The 24,603-nt window shown below is 58.8% G+C and overlaps 6 protein-coding genes across 6 annotated transcripts; all 6 read left to right on the top strand.

Annotated features, from left to right (window-relative positions):
* The first annotated feature begins 556 nt into the window (after nt 1–556).
* On the top strand, nt 557–862 carry LOC142597273 (feather keratin 2-like). Its single transcript, XM_075728216.1, has one exon. It carries the CDS (start codon nt 557–559, stop codon nt 860–862), a length of 306 nt encoding a protein of 101 aa, XP_075584331.1.
* A 4,280-nt stretch (nt 863–5,142) lies between these two features.
* LOC142592861 (feather keratin 2-like) lies at nt 5,143–5,448 on the top strand. The gene has a single exon (XM_075704762.1). The coding sequence runs from the start codon at nt 5,143–5,145 to the stop codon at nt 5,446–5,448; it is 306 nt and encodes a 101-aa protein (XP_075560877.1).
* A 4,281-nt stretch (nt 5,449–9,729) lies between these two features.
* LOC142592968 (feather keratin 2-like) lies at nt 9,730–10,035 on the top strand. Its single transcript, XM_075705813.1, has one exon. The coding sequence runs from the start codon at nt 9,730–9,732 to the stop codon at nt 10,033–10,035; it is 306 nt and encodes a 101-aa protein (XP_075561928.1).
* Nucleotides 10,036–14,315: 4,280 nt separating this feature from the next.
* On the top strand, nt 14,316–14,621 carry LOC142592855 (feather keratin 2-like). Its single transcript, XM_075704601.1, has one exon. It carries the CDS (start codon nt 14,316–14,318, stop codon nt 14,619–14,621), a length of 306 nt encoding a protein of 101 aa, XP_075560716.1.
* A 4,280-nt stretch (nt 14,622–18,901) lies between these two features.
* Nucleotides 18,902–19,207, top strand: LOC142592856 (feather keratin 2-like). Its single transcript, XM_075704644.1, has one exon. It carries the CDS (start codon nt 18,902–18,904, stop codon nt 19,205–19,207), a length of 306 nt encoding a protein of 101 aa, XP_075560759.1.
* Nucleotides 19,208–23,487: 4,280 nt separating this feature from the next.
* Nucleotides 23,488–23,793, top strand: LOC142592940 (feather keratin 2-like). The gene has a single exon (XM_075705639.1). It carries the CDS (start codon nt 23,488–23,490, stop codon nt 23,791–23,793), a length of 306 nt encoding a protein of 101 aa, XP_075561754.1.
* The last annotated feature ends 810 nt before the right edge of the window (nt 23,794–24,603 follow it).

Here is a 24,603-nt window from a genome sequence, read left to right as displayed (position 1 = left end):
TCTCCTATGCTTTGGTCAGGTCTTCTGCCCGCCCTGACACGCACCATCAACACCAAGCCTTTGCCCTCTAATACTCGCACTTAAAAGCTGCCGACAGGCTCAAGTGGACGCATCCTCAAGAGGAGAACATGAAATTGCAGAACTGCGGCAACAAAGACACGCCCCACCTCATTACTCCCCAGGCTGTGGCACGCAAAAGCTGCTTGCTGCAAAAGGCTCTCATGCGCAAAGCCTGGCCCGCCCCTCCCGGACCAGCATAAAAGACGCACCAGCGCCTCTCTCCCTCACACACTTCTCCTCACCCCTTCTCCTCCAACGTCAACAAGGTGAGCCCCAACCCCCTTCTCCTCCTTTCTCCTGCCCCACCTGGCCCCTCTCTCCCACCACCCTCTGCCCACACCTTCACCAGCCACAAAGCCTCCCCACCGCCACGCTCCCCACAGCCCCACAACACGCCTCCACGCTCCCCTGCCCTCCTGCAGCACCGCTCCTCGCACCCCCACGCCCCTCCGCTTCCTCAACACCCTCTCTTCCAGGGACCCTCCGCACCACAGACATGGCCTGCTACGACCTCTGCAACCCCTGCGGACCCACCCCGCTGGCTAACAGCTGCAACGAGCCCTGCGTCAGGCAGTGCGAGGACTCCCGCGTCGTCATCCAGCCTCCCGCCGTGCTGGTCACCCTGCCAGGGCCCATCCTCAGCTCCTTCCCCCAGAACACCGCCGTCGGATCCTCCACATCGGCTGCCGTGGGCAGCGCTCTCAGCGCCCAGGGAGTGCCCATCTCCGGCGGCTTCGGCTACGGCTACGGCTTCGGAGGCCTGGGCTGCTTCGGCGCCAGAAGAGCCTGCTACCCCTGCTAAGGGCCCTCGCCACCACCCCTGACACCAGCCACCCACCCCCTGGGAGCCACTTCATGGACTGAGGACGCACCGACGCGCTCTTGCTCGCACGCGGACCTGCCGTCCACACCTCTTCCTCTTCAGGCACCAAGCAAGGAAGCAGGGAAGGGGCTAGCACGGGCTGCCTGGAAACATGGCCTGTGTACATCCTCCTCTTCTCCCACTTCCTTCGTGGCGTCGCCCCTTCTGCTGCGTTAACTACTCTCTGCTGCAAACACCTTCTCACAAGACAAAGACCACCGGGGACCTCTGCTGTGCCGCTCCCACTGCGGGGCAGGAAGACCTCGGCGATCTGGCACAATCCACTCACGCAAAGGATTTTGTCTTATGGTTGCCCTACTTGCACCTCAGACTGGCTCTGCCCCACTCGGCGCTCCTGCCTTTTCACTCTTTTGCCTCAATAAAGATGTTCTGCATGCCAGCCTCAGACGCCTCCTCTTCCTTTCTTCTCCCAACGCTCTTCCAGCCTCACCCGGCACAAAGCCAGGGCTCAACAGGCCATTGCAATGCGTGCAAAAGGGACACTAGACCTCCCTTAGGAAGTATGACCCCAGCAACAACAACAGCACAGACCAGCAAAGCAGGGCTGCCAGCCCACCACACAAGCCCTTCACTTGCTCAAACAAAGCCTTGCATACGCTAATGCACGTCTACCCAGGCCTCTGACGCAAGATCCCCATAGCAGCACACACCTCAACAACTCTCTTCCCAGCACAACTCGCTGGCCAGCACAGCAAGCACAATCACAACAAACAGAATCATTTAGATAACAAGGAAACGCTGGAGATCACCTAGTTCAATGCAACCTCCTCAAGCAGGGTCAGCTAGAGCAGGCTCTCCACGACCATGGCCAGTCAGCTTTTCAGTCTCTCCAAGCATGGAGACTCCCAACACCTCTCTGCACAACCGCTTCCACTGCTTCACCACCCTCGCACTGAAAAACCCTTGCCTTCGCTGCCAAGGAAATGCCACGTCTTTGCAGCTTTCTCCATTCCCCCTTGCCCTGGCCGTGGGCACCCATCAGAAGGGCCTGACGCCCCTCAAATCATTCCCTCCCATCCCAGATTTAGACCTATCGATGACATCTCCCCGGCGCAGCCCTGCCTCCTGCCTGAAAAGCCTCCCAGCTCTCTCAGCTTCTCCTCGTGGGAAGGATGCTCCACTCCTTTCAGCGTCTTGGCGGCCCTGCACCAAACGCGCTCCAACAAGTCCATGTCCTTCTTCCACCTGGGAGCCTTCAACGGGACACGGGATTCCACACGGGGCCTCACCAGCGCTGAAGAGAGAGCAAGATCACCTCCTCCAACCTGCTGGCAACGCTCTTCCCAACGCCACCATCGAGACTCCGGGGCTCTTCTGCCGCAAGGGTGCACGGCTGCCTCGCACTCACCTTGTTCTCCACCAGCACCACAAAGTCGTGCTCAGCAAAGCTGCTGTCCAGGCTATCGGCCCCCAGCATGGCCTGCTGCCCAGCGCCATTCCTCCCCAGAGGCAGGACTTTGCCTTTCCCCCTCTTCAACTTCAGCAGATTCCTCTCCCTCCCGGTCTCCAGAACCTCCACATCCCTGTCAATGCTGGCACAACCAGACGGTGCCTCAGACACTCCTCCACATTTTGCATCCTCTCACAACTTGCTGACGGGGGCACTCCGTCCCACTGACCATGTCACCGAGGACGATGTTGAACAGTGTTGGCCGCAACGATCCAAAACCGGGGCCACACCACTTGAGAATTGCCTCCAGATGCACTTTGGGCCACTCATCACAAGCCTCTGGGACCAGACCTTCAGCCACTTTGCACTCCACCTCACTGGCACCTTACGCACCCCCTACTCTCCTGGCTTGTCTAGCAGCACGCAAGGGGAGGAAGCATCAAAGGCTTCAGTAAAAGCTTGAGGTAAACACCAGACGTGGCGCTCTCCTCCCCCACAAAGCGACTCACGTCAACGTAGGGAGACACGGAGGTCAGAAAGCACGATTTCCCCTTCATAAATGCATGCCGACAAGGCCCCATCACCTCCTTGTCCTTCCTGGCCTTGGCAGCTCTTTCCGGGTGCATTTCCTCCATCAGCTTCACATGAAACAGGGGCAGCATCTCCAGCCTCTACTGTCCCAGAGCCTCCCTCTTCAGCTTCTTCAAGATACAAGGGGTATGAGCTTTCTTCCAGGAACTGCCCACAGGCACCATGACCTTTCCAAGCTAGTGGAGAGCGATACCCCAAGGACAGCAGTCAGCACCCTCCGCTTTCGGGCATGCAACCCATCAGGCCCTGGGGACTTACGTGCACCCAGTCACACAGCACTCCTTCTTACCTCTTCTCATCTTCCTCGCCAACAAGCACTGCTCGCCTGACAAACAGCCTGCAAACGCTCACCTCGGCTCAACTGGGGCACGCCTTGCCATTCATCAACCCTTCCGCATCCATCCATCACCACCAGGGCCTCGGCTCTGCAGCCACGTGCTGCATGCTTGCCTCCAACTCCCCTCGCCAATCTCCAAATCCTCTTTCTGCCCGTCACACGCTGCGCAGAGAAATGGCCTCACCCCTCAGAGCTCACCCCAACACCACAACAAAAACCCTGCCTTCAACAGCCTTCCCCGCCTGACGCTCCCACTCGCCCTCTGCTTCTCGCCACACTCACGGGCTCTCCAGAAACTCACCTGCCCTTGCAGGGTGCCCCGTGTACAATCAGAGAGTCATTTGGGTTGGAAAACACCTTTAACATAATCGACCGCCACCGTTAACCTAACACAACCAAGTCCAACACTAAACCATGGCCCTAAGCCCCATGCCTCCACGTCTTTTCGATACCTCCCGCAATGATGACTCAACCACTTCCCTGGGCAGCCTGTTCCAGTGCTTCATAACCCTCTCAGTGAAGACATTTTTTGTAACAACCAAACTAAACCTCCCCTGGCGCAACTTGAGGCTCTTGCCTCTCGTCCTATCACTTCTTACTAGGGATAACAGACTGACACCCACCTCGCTACAACCTCCTGTCCGGTACTTGTACAGAGCGATAAGGTCTCCCTCAGCCGCCTTTTCCAGCAAAATAAACACACCCACTTCTCCCAACCACTCTTCCTAAGTCTTGAGGCTCTACATCCTTCACTGGCTTTGTTGCTCTTCTTTGGACGCATCACCCAGAGACCAAGCACCGCGTCACGCCAGAGCTCACGCCGCAAACATGACAAACCCAGCTAAGGGGAGTGCTACGGAAGGGCCAACACAAGCCTTTGGGGACTGCGGCAGGCCTCACCACAGCACAGGGCTGCCGAGCGCTCAACCAGGGCTGCCAGGACAGCCTCCTGCTCTCGTAAGCAGCCCTCCTCTGCCTGCTTGCGCTGCCACCCCCACGGAAGGCCCCACACGCGCACAAGCCCAAACAGGCACGCTCCTTTCTCCCACCTACAACCTTACAAGCAACAGGGCCACTAGGGCACCCACACGGCACACCCAACGACTGGGAAAGGCCAAGCCTAAAGACAGGCTTAGTGAGCTGGCAGGAAGGTGGAGCGGGACCGAACGCCATGGAAGAGGCAGCCCCTCACGCCCCACACACCTCCAGAGCCCACACCAGCCTGACAGGCCTGCGACAAAATGGGGCCCCTCTTCACGACGCACCCACAAACCACACCACACAAATGCCATGACATGACCTCACTGACAAGACGACACCCCACCTCTCCTATGCTTTGGTCAGGTCTTCTGCCCGCCCTGACACGCACCATCAACACCAAGCCTTTGCCCTCTAATACTCGCACTTAAAAGCTGCCGACAGGCTCAAGTGGACGCATCCTCAAGAGGAGAACATGAAATTGCAGAACTGCGGCAACAAAGACACGCCCCACCTCATTACTCCCCAGGCTGTGGCACGCAAAAGCTGCTTGCTGCAAAAGGCTCTCATGCGCAAAGCCTGGCCCGCCCCTCCCGGACCAGCATAAAAGACGCACCAGCGCCTCTCTCCCTCACACACTTCTCCTCACCCCTTCTCCTCCAACGTCAACAAGGTGAGCCCCAACCCCCTTCTCCTCCTTTCTCCTGCCCCACCTGGCCCCTCTCTCCCACCACCCTCTGCCCACACCTTCACCAGCCACAAAGCCTCCCCACCGCCACGCTCCCCACCGCCACACAACACGCCTCCACGCTCCCCTGCCCTCCTGCAGCACCGCTCCTCGCACCCCCACGCCCCTCCGCTTCCTCAACACCCTCTCTTCCAGGGACCCTCCGCACCACAGACATGGCCTGCTATGACCTCTGCAACCCCTGCGGACCCACCCCGCTGGCTAACAGCTGCAACGAGCCCTGCGTCAGGCAGTGCGAGGACTCCCGCGTCGTCATCCAGCCTTCCACCGTGGTGGTCACCCTGCCAGGGCCCATCCTCAGCTCCTTCCCCCAGAACACCGCCGTCGGATCCTCCACATCGGCTGCCGTGGGCAGCGCTCTCAGCGCCCAGGGAGTGCCCATCTCCGGCGGCTTCGGCTACGGCTACGGCTTCGGAGGCCTGGGCTGCTTCGGCGCCAGAAGAGCCTGCTACCCCTGCTAAGGGCCCTCGCCACCACCCCTGACACCAGCCACCCACCCCCTGGGAGCCACTTCATGGACTGAGGACGCACCGACGCGCTCTTGCTCGCACGCGGACCTGCCGTCCACACCTCTTCCTCTTCAGGCACCAAGCAAGGAAGCAGGGAAGGGGCTAGCACGGGCTGCCTGGAAACATGGCCCGTGTACATCCTCCTCTTCTCCCACTTCCTTCGTGGCGTCGCCCCTTCTGCTGCGTTAACTACTCTCTGCTGCAAACACCTTCTCACAAGACAAAGACCACCGGGGACCTCTGCTGTGCCGCTCCCACTGCGGGGCAGGAAGACCTCGGCGATCTGGCACAATCCACTCACGCAAAGGATTTTGTCTTATGGTTGCCCTACTTGCACCTCAGACTGGCTCTGCCCCACTCGGCGCTCCTGCCTTTTCACTCTTTTGCCTCAATAAAGATGTTCTGCATGCCAGCCTCAGACGCCTCCTCTTCCTTTCTTCTCCCAACGCTCTTCCAGCCTCACCCGGCACAAAGCCAGGGCTCAACAGGCCATTGCAATGCGTGCAAAAGGGACACTAGACCTCCCTTAGGAAGTATGACCCCAGCAACAACAACAGCACAGACCAGCAAAGCAGGGCTGCCAGCCCACCACACAAGCCCTTCACTTGCTCAAACAAAGCCTTGCATACGCTAATGCACGTCTACCCAGGCCTCTGACGCAAGATCCCCACAGCAGCACACACCTCAACAACTCTCTTCCCAGCACAACTCGCTGGCCAGCACAGCAAGCACAATCACAACAAACAGAATCATTTAGATAACAAGGAAACGCCGGAGATCACCTAGTTCAATGCAACCTCGTCAAGCAGGGTCAGCTCGAGCAGGCTCTCCATGACCATGGCCAGTCAGCTTTTCAGTCTCTCCAAGCATGGAGACTCCCAATACCTCTCTGCACAACCGCTTCCACTGCTTCACCACCCTCGCACTGAAAAACCCTTGCCTTCGCTGCCAAGGAAATGCCACGTCTTTGCAGCTTTCTCCATTCCCCCTTGCCCTGGCCGTGGGCACCCATCAGAAGGGCCTGACGCCCCTCAAATCATTCCCTCCCATCCCAGATTTAGACCTATCGATGACATCTCCCCGGCGCAGCCCTGCCTCCTGCCTGAAAAGCCTCCCAGCTCTCTCAGCTTCTCCTCGTGGGAAGGATGCTCCACTCCTTTCAGCGTCTTGGCGGCCCTGCACCAAACGCGCTCCAACAAGTCCATGTCCTTCTTCCACCTGGGAGCCTTCAACGGGACACGGGATTCCACACGGGGCCTCACCAGCGCTGAAGAGAGAGCAAGATCACCTCCTCCAACCTGCTGGCAACGCTCTTCCCAACGCCACCATCGAGACTCCGGGACTCTTCTGCCGCAAGGGTGCACGGCTGCCTCGCACTCACCTTGTTCTCCACCAGCACCACAAAGTCGTGCTCAGCAAAGCTGCTGTCCAGGCTATCGGCCCCCAGCATGGCCTGCTGCCCAGCGCCATTCCTCCCCAGAGGCAGGACTTTGCCTTTCCCCCACTTCAACTTCAGCAGATTCCTCTCCCTCCCGGTCTCCAGAACCTCCACATCCCTGTCAATGCTGGCACAACCAGACGGTGCATCAGACACTCCTCCACATTTTGCATCCTCTCACAACTTGCTGACGGGGGCACTCCGTCCCACTGACCATGTCACCGAGGACGATGTTGAACAGTGTTGGCCGCAACGATCCAAAACCGGGGCCACACCACTTGAGAATTGCCTCCAGATGCACTTTGGGCCACTCATCACAAGCCTCTGGGACCAGACCTTCAGCCACTTTGCACTCCACCTCACTGGCACCTTACGCACCCCCTACTCTCCTGGCTTGTCTAGCAGCACGCAAGGGGAGGAAGCATCAAAGGCTTCAGTAAAAGCTTGAGGTAAACACCAGACGTGGCGCTCTCCTCCCCCACAAAGCGACTCACGTCAACGTAGGGAGACACGGAGGTCAGAAAGCACGATTTCCCCTTCGTAAATGCATGCCGACAAGGCCCCATCACCTCCTTGTCCTTCCTGGCCTTGGCAGCTCTTTCCGGGTGCATTTCCTCCATCAGCTTCACATGAAACAGGGGCAGCATCTCCAGCCTCTACTGTCCCAGAGCCTCCCTCTTCAGCTTCTTCAAGATACAAGGGGTATGAGCTTTCTTCCAGGAACTGCCCACAGGCACCATGACCTTTCCAAGCTAGTGGAGAGCGATACCCCAAGGACAGCACTCAGCACCCTCCGCTTTCGGGCATGCAACCCATCAGGCCCTGGGGACTTACGTGCACCCAGTCACACAGCACTCCTTCTTACCTCTTCTCATCTTCCTCGCCAACAAGCACTGCTCGCCTGACAAACAGCCTGCAAACGCTCACCTCGGCTCAACTGGGGCACGCCTTGCCATTCATCAACCCTTCCGCATCCATCCATCACCACCAGGGCCTCGGCTCTGCAGCCACGTGCTGCATGCTCGCCTCCAACTCACCTCGCCAATCTCCACATCCTCTTTCTGCCCGTCACACGCTGCGCAGAGAAATGGCCTCACCCCTCAGAGCTCACCCCAACACCACAACAAAAACCCTGCCTTCAACAGCCTTCCCCGCCTGACGCTCCCACTCGCCCTCTGCTTCTCGCCACACTCACGGGCTCTCCAGAAACTCACCTGCCCTTGCAGGGTGCCCCGTGTACAATCAGAGAGTCATTTGGGTTGGAAAACACCTTTAACATAATCGACCGCCACCGTTAACCTAACACAACCAAGTCCAACACTAAACCATGGCCCTAAGCCCCATGCCTCCACGTCTTTTCGATACCTCCCGCAATGATGACTCAACCACTTCCCTGGGCAGCCTGTTCCAGTGCTTCATAACCCTCTCAGTGAAGACATTTTTTGTAACAACCAAACTAAACCTCCCCTGGCGCAACTTGAGGCTCTTGCCTCTCGTCCTATCACTTCTTACTAGGGATAACAGACTGACACCCACCTCGCTACAACCTCCTGTCCGGTACTTGTACAGAGCGATAAGGTCTCCCTCAGCCGCCTTTTCCAGCAAAATAAACACACCCACTTCTCCCAACCACTCTTCCTAAGTCTTGAGGCTCTACATCCTTCACTGGCTTTGTTGCTCTTCTTTGGACGCATCACCCAGAGACCAAGCACCGCGTCACGCCAGAGCTCACGCCGCAAACATGACAAACCCAGCTAAGGGGAGTGCTACGGAAGGGCCAACACAAGCCTTTGGGGACTGCGGCAGGCCTCACCACAGCACAGGGCTGCCGAGCGCTCAACCAGGGCTGCCAGGACAGCCTCCTGCTCTCGTAAGCAGCCCTCCTCTGCCTGCTTGCGCTGCCACCCCCCACGGAAGGCCCCACACGCGCACAAGCCCAAACAGGCACGCTCCTTTCTCCCACCTACAACCTTACAAGCAACAGGGCCACTAGGGCACCCACACGGCACACCCAACGACTGGGAAAGGCCAAGCCTAAAGACAGGCTTAGTGAGCTGGCAGGAAGGTGGAGCGGGACTGAACGCCATGGAAGAGGCAGCCCCTCACGCCCCACACACCTCCAGAGCCCACACCAGCCTGACAGGCCTGCGACAAAATGGGGCCCCTCTTCACAACGCACCCACAAACCACACCACACAAATGCCATGACATGACCTCACTGACAAGACGACACCCCACCTCTCCTATGCTTTGGTCAGGTCTTCTGCCCGCCCTGACACGCACCATCAACACCAAGCCTTTGCCCTCTAATACTCGCACTTAAAAGCTGCCGACAGGCTCAAGTGGACGCATCCTCAAGAGGAGAACATGAAATTGCAGAACTGCGGCAACAAAGACACGCCCCACCTCATTACTCCCCAGGCTGTGGCACGCAAAAGCTGCTTGCTGCAAAAGGCTCTCATGCGCAAAGCCTGGCCCGCCCCTCCCGGACCAGCATAAAAGACGCACCAGCGCCTCTCTCCCTCACACACTTCTCCTCACCCCTTCTCCTCCAACGTCAACAAGGTGAGCCCCAACCCCCTTCTCCTCCTTTCTCCTGCCCCACCTGGCCCCTCTCTCCCACCACCCTCTGCCCACACCTTCACCAGCCACAAAGCCTCCCCACCGCCACGCTCCCCACCGCCACACAACACGCCTCCACGCTCCCCTGCCCTCCTGCAGCACCGCTCCTCGCACCCCCACGCCCCTCCGCTTCCTCAACACCCTCTCTTCCAGGGACCCTCCGCACCACAGACATGGCCTGCTACGACCTCTGCAACCCCTGCGGACCCACCCCGCTGGCTAACAGCTGCAACGAGCCCTGCGTCAGGCAGTGCGAGGACTCCCGCGTCGTCATCCAGCCTCCCGCCGTGCTGGTCACCCTGCCAGGGCCCATCCTCAGCTCCTTCCCCCAGAACACCGCCGTCGGATCCTCCACATCGGCTGCCGTGGGCAGCGCTCTCAGCGCCCAGGGAGTGCCCATCTCCGGCGGCTTCGGCTACGGCTACGGCTTCGGAGGCCTGGGCTGCTTCGGCGCCAGAAGAGCCTGCTACCCCTGCTAAGGGCCCTCGCCACCACCCCTGACACCAGCCACCCACCCCCTGGGAGCCACTTCATGGACTGAGGACGCACCGACGCGCTCTTGCTCGCACGCGGACCTGCCGTCCACACCTCTTCCTCTTCAGGCACCAAGCAAGGAAGCAGGGAAGGGGCTAGCACGGGCTGCCTGGAAACATGGCCCGTGTACATCCTCCTCTTCTCCCACTTCCTTCGTGGCGTCGCCCCTTCTGCTGCGTTAACTACTCTCTGCTGCAAACACCTTCTCACAAGACAAAGACCACCGGGGACCTCTGCTGTGCCGCTCCCACTGCGGGGCAGGAAGACCTCGGCGATCTGGCACAATCCACTCACGCAAAGGATTTTGTCTTATGGTTGCCCTACTTGCACCTCAGACTGGCTCTGCCCCACTCGGCGCTCCTGCCTTTTCACTCTTTTGCCTCAATAAAGATGTTCTGCATGCCAGCCTCAGACGCCTCCTCTTCCTTTCTTCTCCCAACGCTCTTCCAGCCTCACCCGGCACAAAGCCAGGGCTCAACAGGCCATTGCAATGCGTGCAAAAGGGACACTAGACCTCCCTTAGGAAGTATGACCCCAGCAACAACAACAGCACAGACCAGCAAAGCAGGGCTGCCAGCCCACCACACAAGCCCTTCACTTGCTCAAACAAAGCCTTGCATACGCTAATGCACGTCTACCCAGGCCTCTGACGCAAGATCCCCACAGCAGCACACACCTCAACAACTCTCTTCCCAGCACAACTTGCTGGCCAGCACAGCAAGCACAATCACAACAAACAGAATCATTTAGATAACAAGGAAACGCCGGAGATCACCTAGTTCAATGCAACCTGCTCAAGCAGGGTCAGCTCGAGCAGGCTCTCCACGACCATGGCCAGTCAGCTTTTCAGTCTCTCCAAGCATGGAGACTCCCAATACCTCTCTGCACAACCGCTTCCACTGCTTCACCACCCTCGCACTGAAAAACCCTTGCCTTCGCTGCCAAGGAAATGCCACGTCTTTGCAGCTTTCTCCATTCCCCCTTGCCCTGGCCGTGGGCACCCATCAGAAGGGCCTGACGCCCCTCAAATCATTCCCTCCCATCCCAGATTTAGACCTATCGATGACATCTCCCTGGCGCAGCCCTGCCTCCTGCCTGAAAAGCCTCCCAGCTCTCTCAGCTTCTCCTCGTGGGAAGGATGCTCCACTCCTTTCAGCGTCTTGGCGGCCCTGCACCAAACGCGCTCCAACAAGTCCATGTCCTTCTTCCACCTGGGAGCCTTCAACGGGACACGGGATTCCACACGGGGCCTCACCAGCGCTGAAGAGAGAGCAAGATCACCTCCTCCAACCTGCTGGCAACGCTCTTCCCAACGCCACCATCGAGACTCCGGGGCTCTTCTGCCGCAAGGGTGCACGGCTGCCTCGCACTCACCTTGTTCTCCACCAGCACCACAAAGTCGTGCTCAGCAAAGCTGCTGTCCAGGCTATCGGCCCCCAGCATGGCCTGCTGCCCAGCGCCATTCCTCCCCAGAGGCAGGACTTTGCCTTTCCCCCTCTTCAACTTCAGCAGATTCCTCTCCCTCCCGGTCTCCAGAACCTCCACATCCCTGTCAATGCTGGCACAACCAGACGGTGCCTCAGACACTCCTCCACATTTTGCATCCTCTCACAACTTGCTGACGGGGGCACTCCGTCCCACTGACCATGTCACCGAGGACGATGTTGAACAGTGTTGGCCGCAACGATCCAAAACCGGGGCCACACCACTTGAGAATTGCCTCCAGATGCACTTTGGGCCACTCATCACAAGCCTCTGGGACCAGACCTTCAGCCACTTTGCACTCCACCTCACTGGCACCTTACGCACCCCCTACTCTCCTGGCTTGTCTAGCAGCACGCAAGGGGAGGAAGCATCAAAGGCTTCAGTAAAAGCTTGAGGTAAACACCAGACGTGGCGCTCTCCTCCCCCACAAAGCGACTCACGTCAACGTAGGGAGACACGGAGGTCAGAAAGCACGATTTCCCCTTCATAAATGCATGCCGACAAGGCCCCATCACCTCCTTGTCCTTCCTGGCCTTGGCAGCTCTTTCCGGGTGCATTTCCTCCATCAGCTTCACATGAAACAGGGGCAGCATCTCCAGCCTCTACTGTCCCAGAGCCTCCCTCTTCAGCTTCTTCAAGATACAAGGGGTATGAGCTTTCTTCCAGGAACTGCCCACAGGCACCATGACCTTTCCAAGCTAGTGGAGAGCGATACCCCAAGGACAGCACTCAGCACCCTCCGCATTCGGGCATGCAACCCATCAGGCCCTGGGGACTTACGTGCACCCAGTCACACAGCACTCCTTCTTACCTCTTCTCATCTTCCTCGCCAACAAGCACTGCTCGCCTGACAAACAGCCTGCAAACGCTCACCTCGGCTCAACTGGGGCACGCCTTGCCATTCATCAACCCTTCCGCATCCATCCATCACCACCAGGGCCTCGGCTCTGCAGCCACGTGCTGCATGCTTGCCTCCAACTCCCCTTGCCAATCTCCGAATCCTCTTTCTGCCCGTCACACGCTGCGCAGAGAAATGGCCTCACCCCTCAGAGCTCACCCCAACACCACAACAAAAACCCTGCCTTCAACAGCCTTCCCCGCCTGACGCTCCCACTCGCCCTCTGCTTCTCGCCACACTCACGGGCTCTCCAGAAACTCACCTGCCCTTGCAGGGTGCCCCGTGTACAATCAGAGAGTCATTTGGGTTGGAAAACACCTTTAACATAATCGACCGCCACCGTTAACCTAACACAACCAAGTCCAACACTAAACCATGGCCCTAAGCCCCATGCCTCCACGTCTTTTCGATACCTCCCGCAATGATGACTCAACCACTTCCCTGGGCAGCCTGTTCCAGTGCTTCATAACCCTCTCAGTGAAGACATTTTTTGTAACAACCAAACTAAACCTCCCCTGGCGCAACTTGAGGCTCTTGCCTCTCGTCCTATCACTTCTTACTAGGGATAACAGACTGACACCCACCTCGCTACAACCTCCTGTCCGGTACTTGTACAGAGCGATAAGGTCTCCCTCAGCCACCTTTTCCAGCAAAATAAACACACCCACTTCTCCCAACCACTCTTCCTAAGTCTTGAGGCTCTACATCCTTCACTGGCTTTGTTGCTCTTCTTTGGACGCATCACCCAGAGACCAAGCACCGCGTCACGCCAGAGCTCACGCCGCAAACATGACAAACCCAGCTAAGGGGAGTGCTACGGAAGGGCCAACACAAGCCTTTGGGGACTGCGGCAGGCCTCACCACAGCACAGGGCTGCCGAGCGCTCAACCAGGGCTGCCAGGACAGCCTCCTGCTCTCGTAAGCAGCCCTCCTCTGCCTGCTTGCGCTGCCACCCCCACGGAAGGCCCCACACGCGCACAAGCCCAAACAGGCACGCTCCTTTCTCCCACCTACAACCTTACAAGCAACAGGGCCACTAGGGCACCCACACGGCACACCCAACGACTGGGAAAGGCCAAGCCTAAAGACAGGCTTAGTGAGCTGGCAGGAAGGTGGAGCGGGACCGAACGCCATGGAAGAGGCAGCCCCTCACGCCCCACACACCTCCAGAGCCCACACCAGCCTGACAGGCCTGCGACAAAATGGGGCCCCTCTTCACAACGCACCCACAAACCACACCACACAAATGCCATGACATGACCTCACTGACAAGACGACACCCCACCTCTCCTATGCTTTGGTCAGGTCTTCTGCCCGCCCTGACACGCACCATCAACACCAAGCCTTTGCCCTCTAATACTCGCACTTAAAAGCTGCCGACAGGCTCAAGTGGACGCATCCTCAAGAGGAGAACATGAAATTGCAGAACTGCGGCAACAAAGACACGCCCCACCTCATTACTCCCCAGGCTGTGGCACGCAAAAGCTGCTTGCTGCAAAAGGCTCTCATGCGCAAAGCCTGGCCCGCCCCTCCCGGACCAGCATAAAAGACGCACCAGCGCCTCTCTCCCTCACACACTTCTCCTCACCCCTTCTCCTCCAACGTCAACAAGGTGAGCCCCAACCCCCTTCTCCTCCTTTCTCCTGCCCCACCTGGCCCCTCTCTCCCACCACCCTCTGCCCACACCTTCACCAGCCACAAAGCCTCCCCACCGCCACGCTCCCCACCGCCACACAACACGCCTCCACGCTCCCCTGCCCTCCTGCAGCACCGCTCCTCGCACCCCCACGCCCCTCCGCTTCCTCAACACCCTCTCTTCCAGGGACCCTCCGCACCACAGACATGGCCTGCTACGACCTCTGCAACCCCTGCGGACCCACCCCGCTGGCTAACAGCTGCAACGAGCCCTGCGTCAGGCAGTGTGAGGACTCCCGCGTCGTCATCCAGCCTTCCACCGTGGTGGTCACCCTGCCAGGGCCCATCCTCAGCTCCTTCCCCCAGAACACCGCCGTCGGATCCTCCACATCGGCTGCCGTGGGCAGCGCTCTCAGCGCCCAGGGAGTGCCCATCTCCGGCGGCTTCGGCTACGGCTACGGCTTCGGAGGCCTGGGCTGCTTCGGCGCCAGAAGAGCCTGCTACCCCTGCTAAGGGCCCTCGCCACCACCCCTGACACCAGCCACCCACCCCCTGGGAGCCACTTCATGGACTGAGGACGCACCGACGCGCTCTTGCTCGCACGCGGACCTGCCGTCCACACCTCTTCCTCTTCAGGCACCAAGCAAGGAAGCAGGGAAGGGGCTAGCACGGGCTGCCTGGAAACATGGCCCGTGTACATCCTCCTCTTCTCCCACTTCCTTCGTGGCGTCGCCCCTTCTGCTGCGTTAACTACTCTCTGCTGCAAACACCTTCTCACAAGACAAAGACCACCGGGGACCTCTGCTGTGCCGCTCCCACTGCGGGGCAGGAAGACCTCGGCGATCTGGCACAATCCACTCACGCAAAGGATTTTGTCTTATGGTTGCCCTACTTGCACCTCAGACTGGCTCTGCCCCACTCGGCGCTCCTGCCTTTTCACTCTTTTGCCTCAATAAAGATGTTCTGCATGCCAGCCTCAGACGCCTCCTCTTCCTTTCTTCTCCCAAGGCTCTTCCAGCCTCACCTGGCACAAAGCCAGGGCTCAACAGGCCATTGCAATGCGTGCAAAAGGGACACTAGACCTCCCTTAGGAAGTATGACCCCAGCAACAACAACAGCACAGACCAGCAAAGCAGGGCTGCCAGCCCACCACACAAGCCCTTCACTTGCTCAAACAAAGCCTTGCATACGCTAATGCACGTCTACCCAGGCCTCTGACGCAAGATCCCCACAGCAGCACACACCTCAACAACTCTCTTCCCAGCACAACTCGCTGGCCAGCACAGCAAGCACAATCACAACAAACAGAATCATTTAGATAACAAGGAAACGCTGGAGATCACCTAGTTCAATGCAACCTGCTCAAGCAGGGTCAGCTCGAGCAGGCTCTCCACGACCATGGCCAGTCAGCTTTTCAGTCTCTCCAAGCATGGAGACTCCCAACACCTCTCTGCACAACCGCTTCCACTGCTTCACCACCCTCGCACTGAAAAACCCTTGCCTTCACTGCCAAGGAAATGCCACGTCTTTGCAGCTTTCTCCATTCCCCCTTGCCCTGGCCGTGGGCACCCATCAGAAGGGCCTGACGCCCCTCAAATCATTCCCTCCCATCCCAGATTTAGACCTATCGATGACATCTCCCCGGCGCAGCCCTGCCTCCTGCCTGAAAAGCCTCCCAGCTCTCTCAGCTTCTCCTCGTGGGAAGGATGCTCCACTCCTTTCAGCGTCTTGGCGGCCCTGCACCAAACGCGCTCCAACAAGTCCATGTCCTTCTTCCACCTGGGAGCCTTCAACGGGACACGGGATTCCACACGGGGCCTCACCAGCGCTGAAGAGAGAGCAAGATCACCTCCTCCAACCTGCTGGCAACGCTCTTCCCAACGCCACCATCGAGACTCCGGGGCTCTTCTGCCGCAAGGGTGCATGGCTGCCTCGCACTCACCTTGTTCTCCACCAGCACCACAAAGTCGTGCTCAGCAAAGCTGCTGTCCAGGCTATCGGCCCCCAGCATGGCCTGCTGCCCAGCGCCATTCCTCCCCAGAGGCAGGACTTTGCCTTTCCCCCTCTTCAACTTCAGCAGATTCCTCTCCCTCCCGGTCTCCAGAACCTCCACATCCCTGTCAATGCTGGCACAACCAGACGGTGCCTCAGACACTCCTCCACATTTTGCATCCTCTCACAACTTGCTGACGGGGGCACTCCGTCCCACTGACCGTGTCACTGAGGACGATGTTGAACAGTGTTGGCCACAACGATCCAAGTCCTGGGCTACACCACTTGAGAATTGCCTCCAGATGCACTTTGGGCCACTCATCACAAGCCTCTGGGACCAGACCTTCAGCCACTTTGCACTCCACCTCACTGGCACCTTACGCACCCCCTACTCTCCTGGCTTGTCTAGCAGCACGCAAGGGGAGGAAGCATCAAAGGCTTCAGTAAAAGCTTGAGGTAAACACCAGACGTGGCGCTCTCCTCCCCCACAAAGCGACTCACGTCAACGTAGGGAGACACGGAGGTCAGAAAGCACGATTTCCCCTTCATAAATGCATGCCGACAAGGCCCCATCACCTCCTTGTCCTTCCTGGCCTTGGCAGCTCTTTCCGGGTGCATTTCCTCCATCAGCTTCACATGAAACAGGGGCAGCATCTCCAGCCTCTACTGTCCCAGAGCCTCCCTCTTCAGCTTCTTCAAGATACAAGGGGTATGAGCTTTCTTCCAGGAACTGCCCACAGGCACCATGACCTTTCCAAGCTAGTGGAGAGCGATACCCCAAGGACAGCACTCAGCACCCTCCGCATTCGGGCATGCAACCCATCAGGCCCTGGGGACTTACGTGCACCCAGTCACACAGCACTCCTTCTTACCTCTTCTCATCTTCCTCGCCAACAAGCACTGCTCGCCTGACAAACAGCCTGCAAACGCTCACCTCGGCTCAACTGGGGCACGCCTTGCCATTCATCAACCCTTCCGCAACCATCCATCACCACCAGGGCCTCGGCTCTGCAGCCACGTGCTGCATGCTTGCCTCCAACTCCCCTCGCCAATCTCCAAATCCTCTTTCTGCCCGTCACACGCTGCGCAGAGAAATGGCCTCACCCCTCAGAGCTCACCCCAACACCACAACAAAAACCCTGCCTTCAACAGCCTTCCCCGCCTGACGCTCCCACTCGCCCTCTGCTTCTCGCCACACTCACGGGCTCTCCAGAAACTCACCTGCCCTTGCAGGGTGCCCCGTGTACAATCAGAGAGTCATTTGGGTTGGAAAACACCTTTAACATAATCGACCGCCACCGTTAACCTAACACAACCAAGTCCAACACTAAACCATGGCCCTAAGCCCCATGCCTCCACGTCTTTTCGATACCTCCCGCAATGATGACTCAACCACTTCCCTGGGCAGCCTGTTCCAGTGCTTCATAACCCTCTCAGTGAAGACATTTTTTGTAACAACCAAACTAAACCTCCCCTGGCGCAACTTGAGGCTCTTGCCTCTCGTCCTATCACTTCTTACTAGGGATAACAGACTGACACCCACCTCGCTACAACCTCCTGTCCGGTACTTGTACAGAGCGATAAGGTCTCCCTCAGCCGCCTTTTCCAGCAAAATAAACACACCCACTTCTCCCAACCACTCTTCCTAAGTCTTGAGGCTCTACATCCTTCACTGGCTTTGTTGCTCTTCTTTGGACGCATCACCCAGAGACCAAGCACCGCGTCACGCCAGAGCTCACGCCGCAAACATGACAAACCCAGCTAAGGGGAGTGCTACGGAAGGGCCAACACAAGCCTTTGGGGACTGCGGCAGGCCTCACCACAGCACAGGGCTGCCGAGCGCTCAACCAGGGCTGCCAGGACAGCCTCCTGCTCTCGTAAGCAGCCCTCCTCTGCCTGCTTGCGCTGCCACCCCCACGGAAGGCCCCACACGCGCACAAGCCCAAACAGGCACGCTCCTTTCTCCCACCTACAACCTTACAAGCAACAGGGCCACTAGGGCACCCACACGGCACACCCAACGACTGGGAAAGGCCAAGCCTAAAGACAGGCTTAGTGAGCTGGCAGGAAGGTGGAGCGGGACCGAACGCCATGGAAGAGGCAGCCCCTCACGCCCCACACACCTCCAGAGCCCACACCAGCCTGACAGGCCTGCGACAAAATGGGGCCCCTCTTCACGACGCACCCACAAACCACACCACACAAATGCCATGACATGACCTCACTGACAAGACGACACCCCACCTCTCCTATGCTTTGGTCAGGTCTTCTGCCCGCCCTGACACGCACCATCAACACCAAGCCTTTGCCCTCTAATACTCGCACTTAAAAGCTGCCGACAGGCTCAAGTGGACGCATCCTCAAGAGGAGAACATGAAATTGCAGAACTGCGGCAACAAAGACACGCCCCACCTCATTACTCCCCAGGCTGTGGCACGCAAAAGCTGCTTGCTGCAAAAGGCTCTCATGCGCAAAGCCTGGCCCGCCCCTCCCGGACCAGCATAAAAGACGCACCAGCGCCTCTCTCCCTCACACACTTCTCCTCACCCCTTCTCCTCCAACGTCAACAAGGTGAGCCCCAACCCCCTTCTCCTCCTTTCTCCTGCCCCACCTGGCCCCTCTCTCCCACCACCCTCTGCCCACACCTTCACCAGCCACAAAGCCTCCCCACCGCCACGCTCCCCACCGCCCCACAACACGCCTCCACGCTCCCCTGCCCTCCTGCAGCACCGCTCCTCGCACCCCCACGCCCCTCCGCTTCCTCAACACCCTCTCTTCCAGGGACCCTCCGCACCACAGACATGGCCTGCTACGACCTCTGCAACCCCTGCGGACCCACCCCGCTGGCTAACAGCTGCAACGAGCCCTGCGTCAGGCAGTGCGAGGACTCCCGCGTCGTCATCCAGCCTTCCACCGTGGTGGTCACCCTGCCAGGGCCCATCCTCAGCTCCTTCCCCCAGAACACCGCCGTCGGATCCTCCACATCGGCTGCCGTGGGCAGCGCTCTCAGCGCCCAGGGAGTGCCCATCTCCGGCGGCTTCGGCTACGGCTACGGCTTCGGAGGCCTGGGCTGCTTCGGCGCCAGAAGAGCCTGCTACCCCTGCTAAGGGCCCTCGCCACCACCCCTGACACCAGCCACCCACCCCCTGGGAGCCACTTCATGGACTGAGGACGCACCGACGCGCTCTTGCTCGCACGCGGACCTGCCGTCCACACCTCTTCCTCTTCAGGCACCAAGCAAGGAAGCAGGGAAGGGGCTAGCACGGGCTGCCTGGAAACATGGCCCGTGTACATCCTCCTCTTCTCCCACTTCCTTCGTGGCGTCGCCCCTTCTGCTGCGTTAACTACTCTCTGCTGCAAACACCTTCTCACAAGACAAAGACCACCGGGGACCTCTGCTGTGCCGCTCCCACTGCGGGGCAGGAAGACCTCGGCGATCTGGCACAATCCACTCACGCAAAGGATTTTGTCTTATGGTTGCCCTACTTGCACCTCAGACTGGCTCTGCCCCACTCGGCGCTCCTGCCTTTTCACTCTTTTGCCTCAATAAAGATGTTCTGCATGCCAGCCTCAGACGCCTCCTCTTCCTTTCTTCTCCCAACGCTCTTCCAGCCTCACCTGGCACAAAGCCAGGGCTCAACAGGCCATTGCAATGCGTGCAAAAGGGACACTAGACCTCCCTTAGGAAGTATGACCCCAGCAACAACAACAGCACAGACCAGCAAAGCAGGGCTGCCAGCCCACCACACAAGCCCTTCACTTGCTCAAACAAAGCCTTGCATACGCTAATGCACGTCTACCCAGGCCTCTGACGCAAGATCCCCACAGCAGCACACACCTCAACAACTCTCTTCCCAGCACAACTCGCTGGCCAGCACAGCAAGCACAATCACAACAAACAGAATCATTTAGATAACAAGGAAACGCTGGAGATCACCTAGTTCAATGCAACCTGCTCAAGCAGGGTCAGCTCGAGCAGGCTCTCCACGACCATGGCCAGTCAGCTTTTCAGTCTCTCCAAGCATGGAGACTCCCAACACCTCTCTGCACAACCGCTTCCACTGCTTCACCACCCTCGCACTGAAAAACCCTTGCCTTCACTGCCAAGGAAATGCCACGTCTTTGCAGCTTTCTCCATTCCCCCTTGCCCTGGCCGTGGGCACCCATCAGAAGGGCCTGACGCCCCTCAAATCATTCCCTCCCATCCCAGATTTAGACCTATCGATGACATCTCCCCGGCGCAGCCCTGCCTCCTGCCTGAAAAGCCTCCCAGCTCTCTCAGCTTCTCCTCGTGGGAAGGATGCTCCACTCCTTTCAGCGTCTTGGCGGCCCTGCACCAAACGCGCTCCAACAAGTCCATGTCCTTCTTCCACCTGGGAGCCTTCAACGGGACACGGGATTCCACACGGGGCCTCACCAGCGCTGAAGAGAGAGCAAGATCACCTCCTCCAACCTGCTGGCAACGCTCTTCCCAACGCCACCATCGAGACTCCGGGGCTCTTCTGCCGCAAGGGTGCATGGCTGCCTCGCACTCACCTTGTTCTCCACCAGCACCACAAAGTCGTGCTCAGCAAAGCTGCTGTCCAGGCTATCGGCCCCCAGCATGGCCTGCTGCCCAGCGCCATTCCTCCCCAGAGGCAGGACTTTGCCTTTCCCCCTCTTCAACTTCAGCAGATTCCTCTCCCTCCCGGTCTCCAGAACCTCCACATCCCTGTCAATGCTGGCACAACCAGACGGTGCCTCAGACACTCCTCCACATTTTGCATCCTCTCACAACTTGCTGACGGGGGCACTCCGTCCCACTGACCGTGTCACTGAGGACGATGTTGAACAGTGTTGGCCACAACGATCCAAGTCCTGGGCTACACCACTTGAGAATTGCCTCCAGATGCACTTTGGGCCACTCATCACAAGCCTCTGGGACCAGACCTTCAGCCACTTTGCACTCCACCTCACTGGCACCTTACGCACCCCCTACTCTCCTGGCTTGTCTAGCAGCACGCAAGGGGAGGAAGCATCAAAGGCTTCAGTAAAAGCTTGAGGTAAACACCAGACGTGGCGCTCTCCTCCCCCACAAAGCGACTCACGTCAACGTAGGGAGACACGGAGGTCAGAAAGCACGATTTCCCCTTCATAAATGCATGCCGACAAGGCCCCATCACCTCCTTGTCCTTCCTGGCCTTGGCAGCTCTTTCCGGGTGCATTTCCTCCATCAGCTTCACATGAAACAGGGGCAGCATCTCCAGCCTCTACTGTCCCAGAGCCTCCCTCTTCAGCTTCTTCAAGATACAAGGGGTATGAGCTTTCTTCCAGGAACTGCCCACAGGCACCATGACCTTTCCAAGCTAGTGGAGAGCGATACCCCAAGGACAGCACTCAGCACCCTCCGCATTCGGGCATGCAACCCATCAGGCCCTGGGGACTTACGTGCACCCAGTCACACAGCACTCCTTCTTACCTCTTCTCATCTTCCTCGCCAACAAGCACTGCTCGCCTGACAAACAGCCTGCAAACGCTCACCTCGGCTCAACTGGGGCACGCCTTGCCATTCATCAACCCTTCCGCAACCATCCATCACCACCAGGGCCTCGGCTCTGCAGCCACGTGCTGCATGCTTGCCTCCAACTCCCCTCGCCAATCTCCAAATCCTCTTTCTGCCCGTCACACGCTGCGCAGAGAAATGGCCTCACCCCTCAGAGCTCACCCCAACACCACAACAAAAACCCTGCCTTCAACAGCCTTCCCCGCCTGACGCTCCCACTCGCCCTCTGCTTCTCGCCACACTCACGGGCTCTCCAGAAACTCACCTGCCCTTGCAGGGTGCCCCGTGTACAATCAGAGAGTCATTTGGGTTGGAAAACACCTTTAACATAATCGACCGCCACCGTTAACCTAACACAACCAAGTCCAACACTAAACCATGGCCCTAAGCCCCATGCCTCCACGTCTTTTCGATACCTCCCGCAATGATGACTCAACCACTTCCCTGGGCAGCCTGTTCCAGTGCTTCATAACCCTCTCAGTGAAGACATTTTTTGTAACAACCAAACTAAACCTCCCCTGGCGCAACTTGAGGCTCTTGCCTCTCGTCCTATCACTTCTTACTAGGGATAACAGACTGACACCCACCTCGCTACAACCTCCTGTCCGGTACTTGTACAGAGCGATAAGGTCTCCCTCAGCCGCCTTTTCCAGCAAAATAAACACACCCACTTCTCCCAACCACTCTTCCTAAGTCTTGAGGCTCTACATCCTTCACTGGCTTTGTTGCTCTTCTTTGGACGCATCACCCAGAGACCAAGCACCGCGTCACGCCAGAGCTCACGCCGCAAACATGACAAACCCAGCTAAGGGGAGTGCTACGGAAGGGCCAACACAAGCCTTTGGGGACTGCGGCAGGCCTCACCACAGCACAGGGCTGCCGAGCGCTCAACCAGGGCTGCCAGGACAGCCTCCTGCTCTCGTAAGCAGCCCTCCTCTGCCTGCTTGCGCTGCCACCCCCACGGAAGGCCCCACACGCGCACAAGCCCAAACAGGCACGCTCCTTTCTCCCACCTACAACCTTACAAGCAACAGGGCCACTAGGGCACCCACACGGCACACCCAACGACTGGGAAAGGCCAAGCCTAAAGACAGGCTTAGTGAGCTGGCAGGAAGGTGGAGCGGGACCGAACGCCATGGAAGAGGCAGCCCCTCACGCCCCACACACCTCCAGAGCCCACACCAGCCTGACAGGCCTGCGACAAAATGGGGCCCCTCTTCACGACGCACCCACAAACCACACCACACAAATGCCATGACATGACCTCACTGACAAGACGACACCCCACCTCTCCTATGCTTTGGTCAGGTCTTCTGCCCGCCCTGACACGCACCATCAACACCAAGCCTTTGCCCTCTAATACTCGCACTTAAAAGCTGCCGACAGGCTCAAGTGGACGCATCCTCAAGAGGAGAACATGAAATTGCAGAACTGCGGCAACAAAGACACGCCCCACCTCATTACTCCCCAGGCTGTGGCACGCAAAAGCTGCTTGCTGCAAAAGGCTCTCATGCGCAAAGCCTGGCCCGCCCCTCCCGGACCAGCATAAAAGACGCACCAGCGCCTCTCTCCCTCACACACTTCTCCTCACCCCTTCTCCTCCAACGTCAACAAGGTGAGCCCCAACCCCCTTCTCCTCCTTTCTCCTGCCCCACCTGGCCCCTCTCTCCCACCACCCTCTGCCCACACCTTCACCAGCCACAAAGCCTCCCCACCGCCACGCTCCCCACCGCCACACAACACGCCTCCACGCTCCCCTGCCCTCCTGCAGCACCGCTCCTCGCACCCCCACGCCCCTCCGCTTCCTCAACACCCTCTCTTCCAGGGACCCTCCGCACCACAGACATGGCCTGCTACGACCTCTGCAACCCCTGCGGACCCACCCCGCTGGCTAACAGCTGCAACGAGCCCTGCGTCAGGCAGTGCGAGGACTCCCGCGTCGTCATCCAGCCTCCCGCCGTGCTGGTCACCCTGCCAGGGCCCATCCTCAGCTCCTTCCCCCAGAACACCGCCGTCGGATCCTCCACATCGGCTGCCGTGGGCAGCGCTCTCAGCGCCCAGGGAGTGCCCATCTCCGGCGGCTTCGGCTACGGCTACGGCTTCGGAGGCCTGGGCTGCTTCGGCGCCAGAAGAGCCTGCTACCCCTGCTAAGGGCCCTCGCCACCACCCCTGACACCAGCCACCCACCCCCTGGGAGCCACTTCATGGACTGAGGACGCACCGACGCGCTCTTGCTCGCACGCGGACCTGCCGTCCACACCTCTTCCTCTTCAGGCACCAAGCAAGGAAGCAGGGAAGGGGCTAGCACGGGCTGCCTGGAAACATGGCCCGTGTACATCCTCCTCTTCTCCCACTTCCTTCGTGGCGTCGCCCCTTCTGCTGCGTTAACTACTCTCTGCTGCAAACACCTTCTCACAAGACAAAGACCACCGGGGACCTCTGCTGTGCCGCTCCCACTGCGGGGCAGGAAGACCTCGGCGATCTGGCACAATCCACTCACGCAAAGGATTTTGTCTTATGGTTGCCCTACTTGCACCTCAGACTGGCTCTGCCCCACTCGGCGCTCCTGCCTTTTCACTCTTTTGCCTCAATAAAGATGTTCTGCATGCCAGCCTCAGACGCCTCCTCTTCCTTTCTTCTCCCAACGCTCTTCCAGCCTCACCCGGCACAAAGCCAGGGCTCAACAGGCCATTGCAATGCGTGCAAAAGGGACACTAGACCTCCCTTAGGAAGTATGACCCCAGCAACAACAACAGCACAGACCAGCAAAGCAGGGCTGCCAGCCCACCACACAAGCCCTTCACTTGCTCAAACAAAGCCTTGCATACGCTAATGCACGTCTACCCAGGCCTCTGACGCAAGATCCCCACAGCAGCACACACCTCAACAACTCTCTTCCCAGCACAACTCGCTGGCCAGCACAGCAAGCACAATCACAACAAACAGAATCATTTAGATAAC

The sequence above is a fragment of the Pelecanus crispus genome, chromosome 2, assembly GCF_030463565.1.
Source record: "Pelecanus crispus isolate bPelCri1 chromosome 2, bPelCri1.pri, whole genome shotgun sequence".
NCBI lineage: Eukaryota > Metazoa > Chordata > Aves > Pelecaniformes > Pelecanidae > Pelecanus > Pelecanus crispus.
The sequence above is the reverse complement of the archived record's forward strand: the minus strand, read 5'-3'. Positions and strand labels throughout refer to the sequence as shown.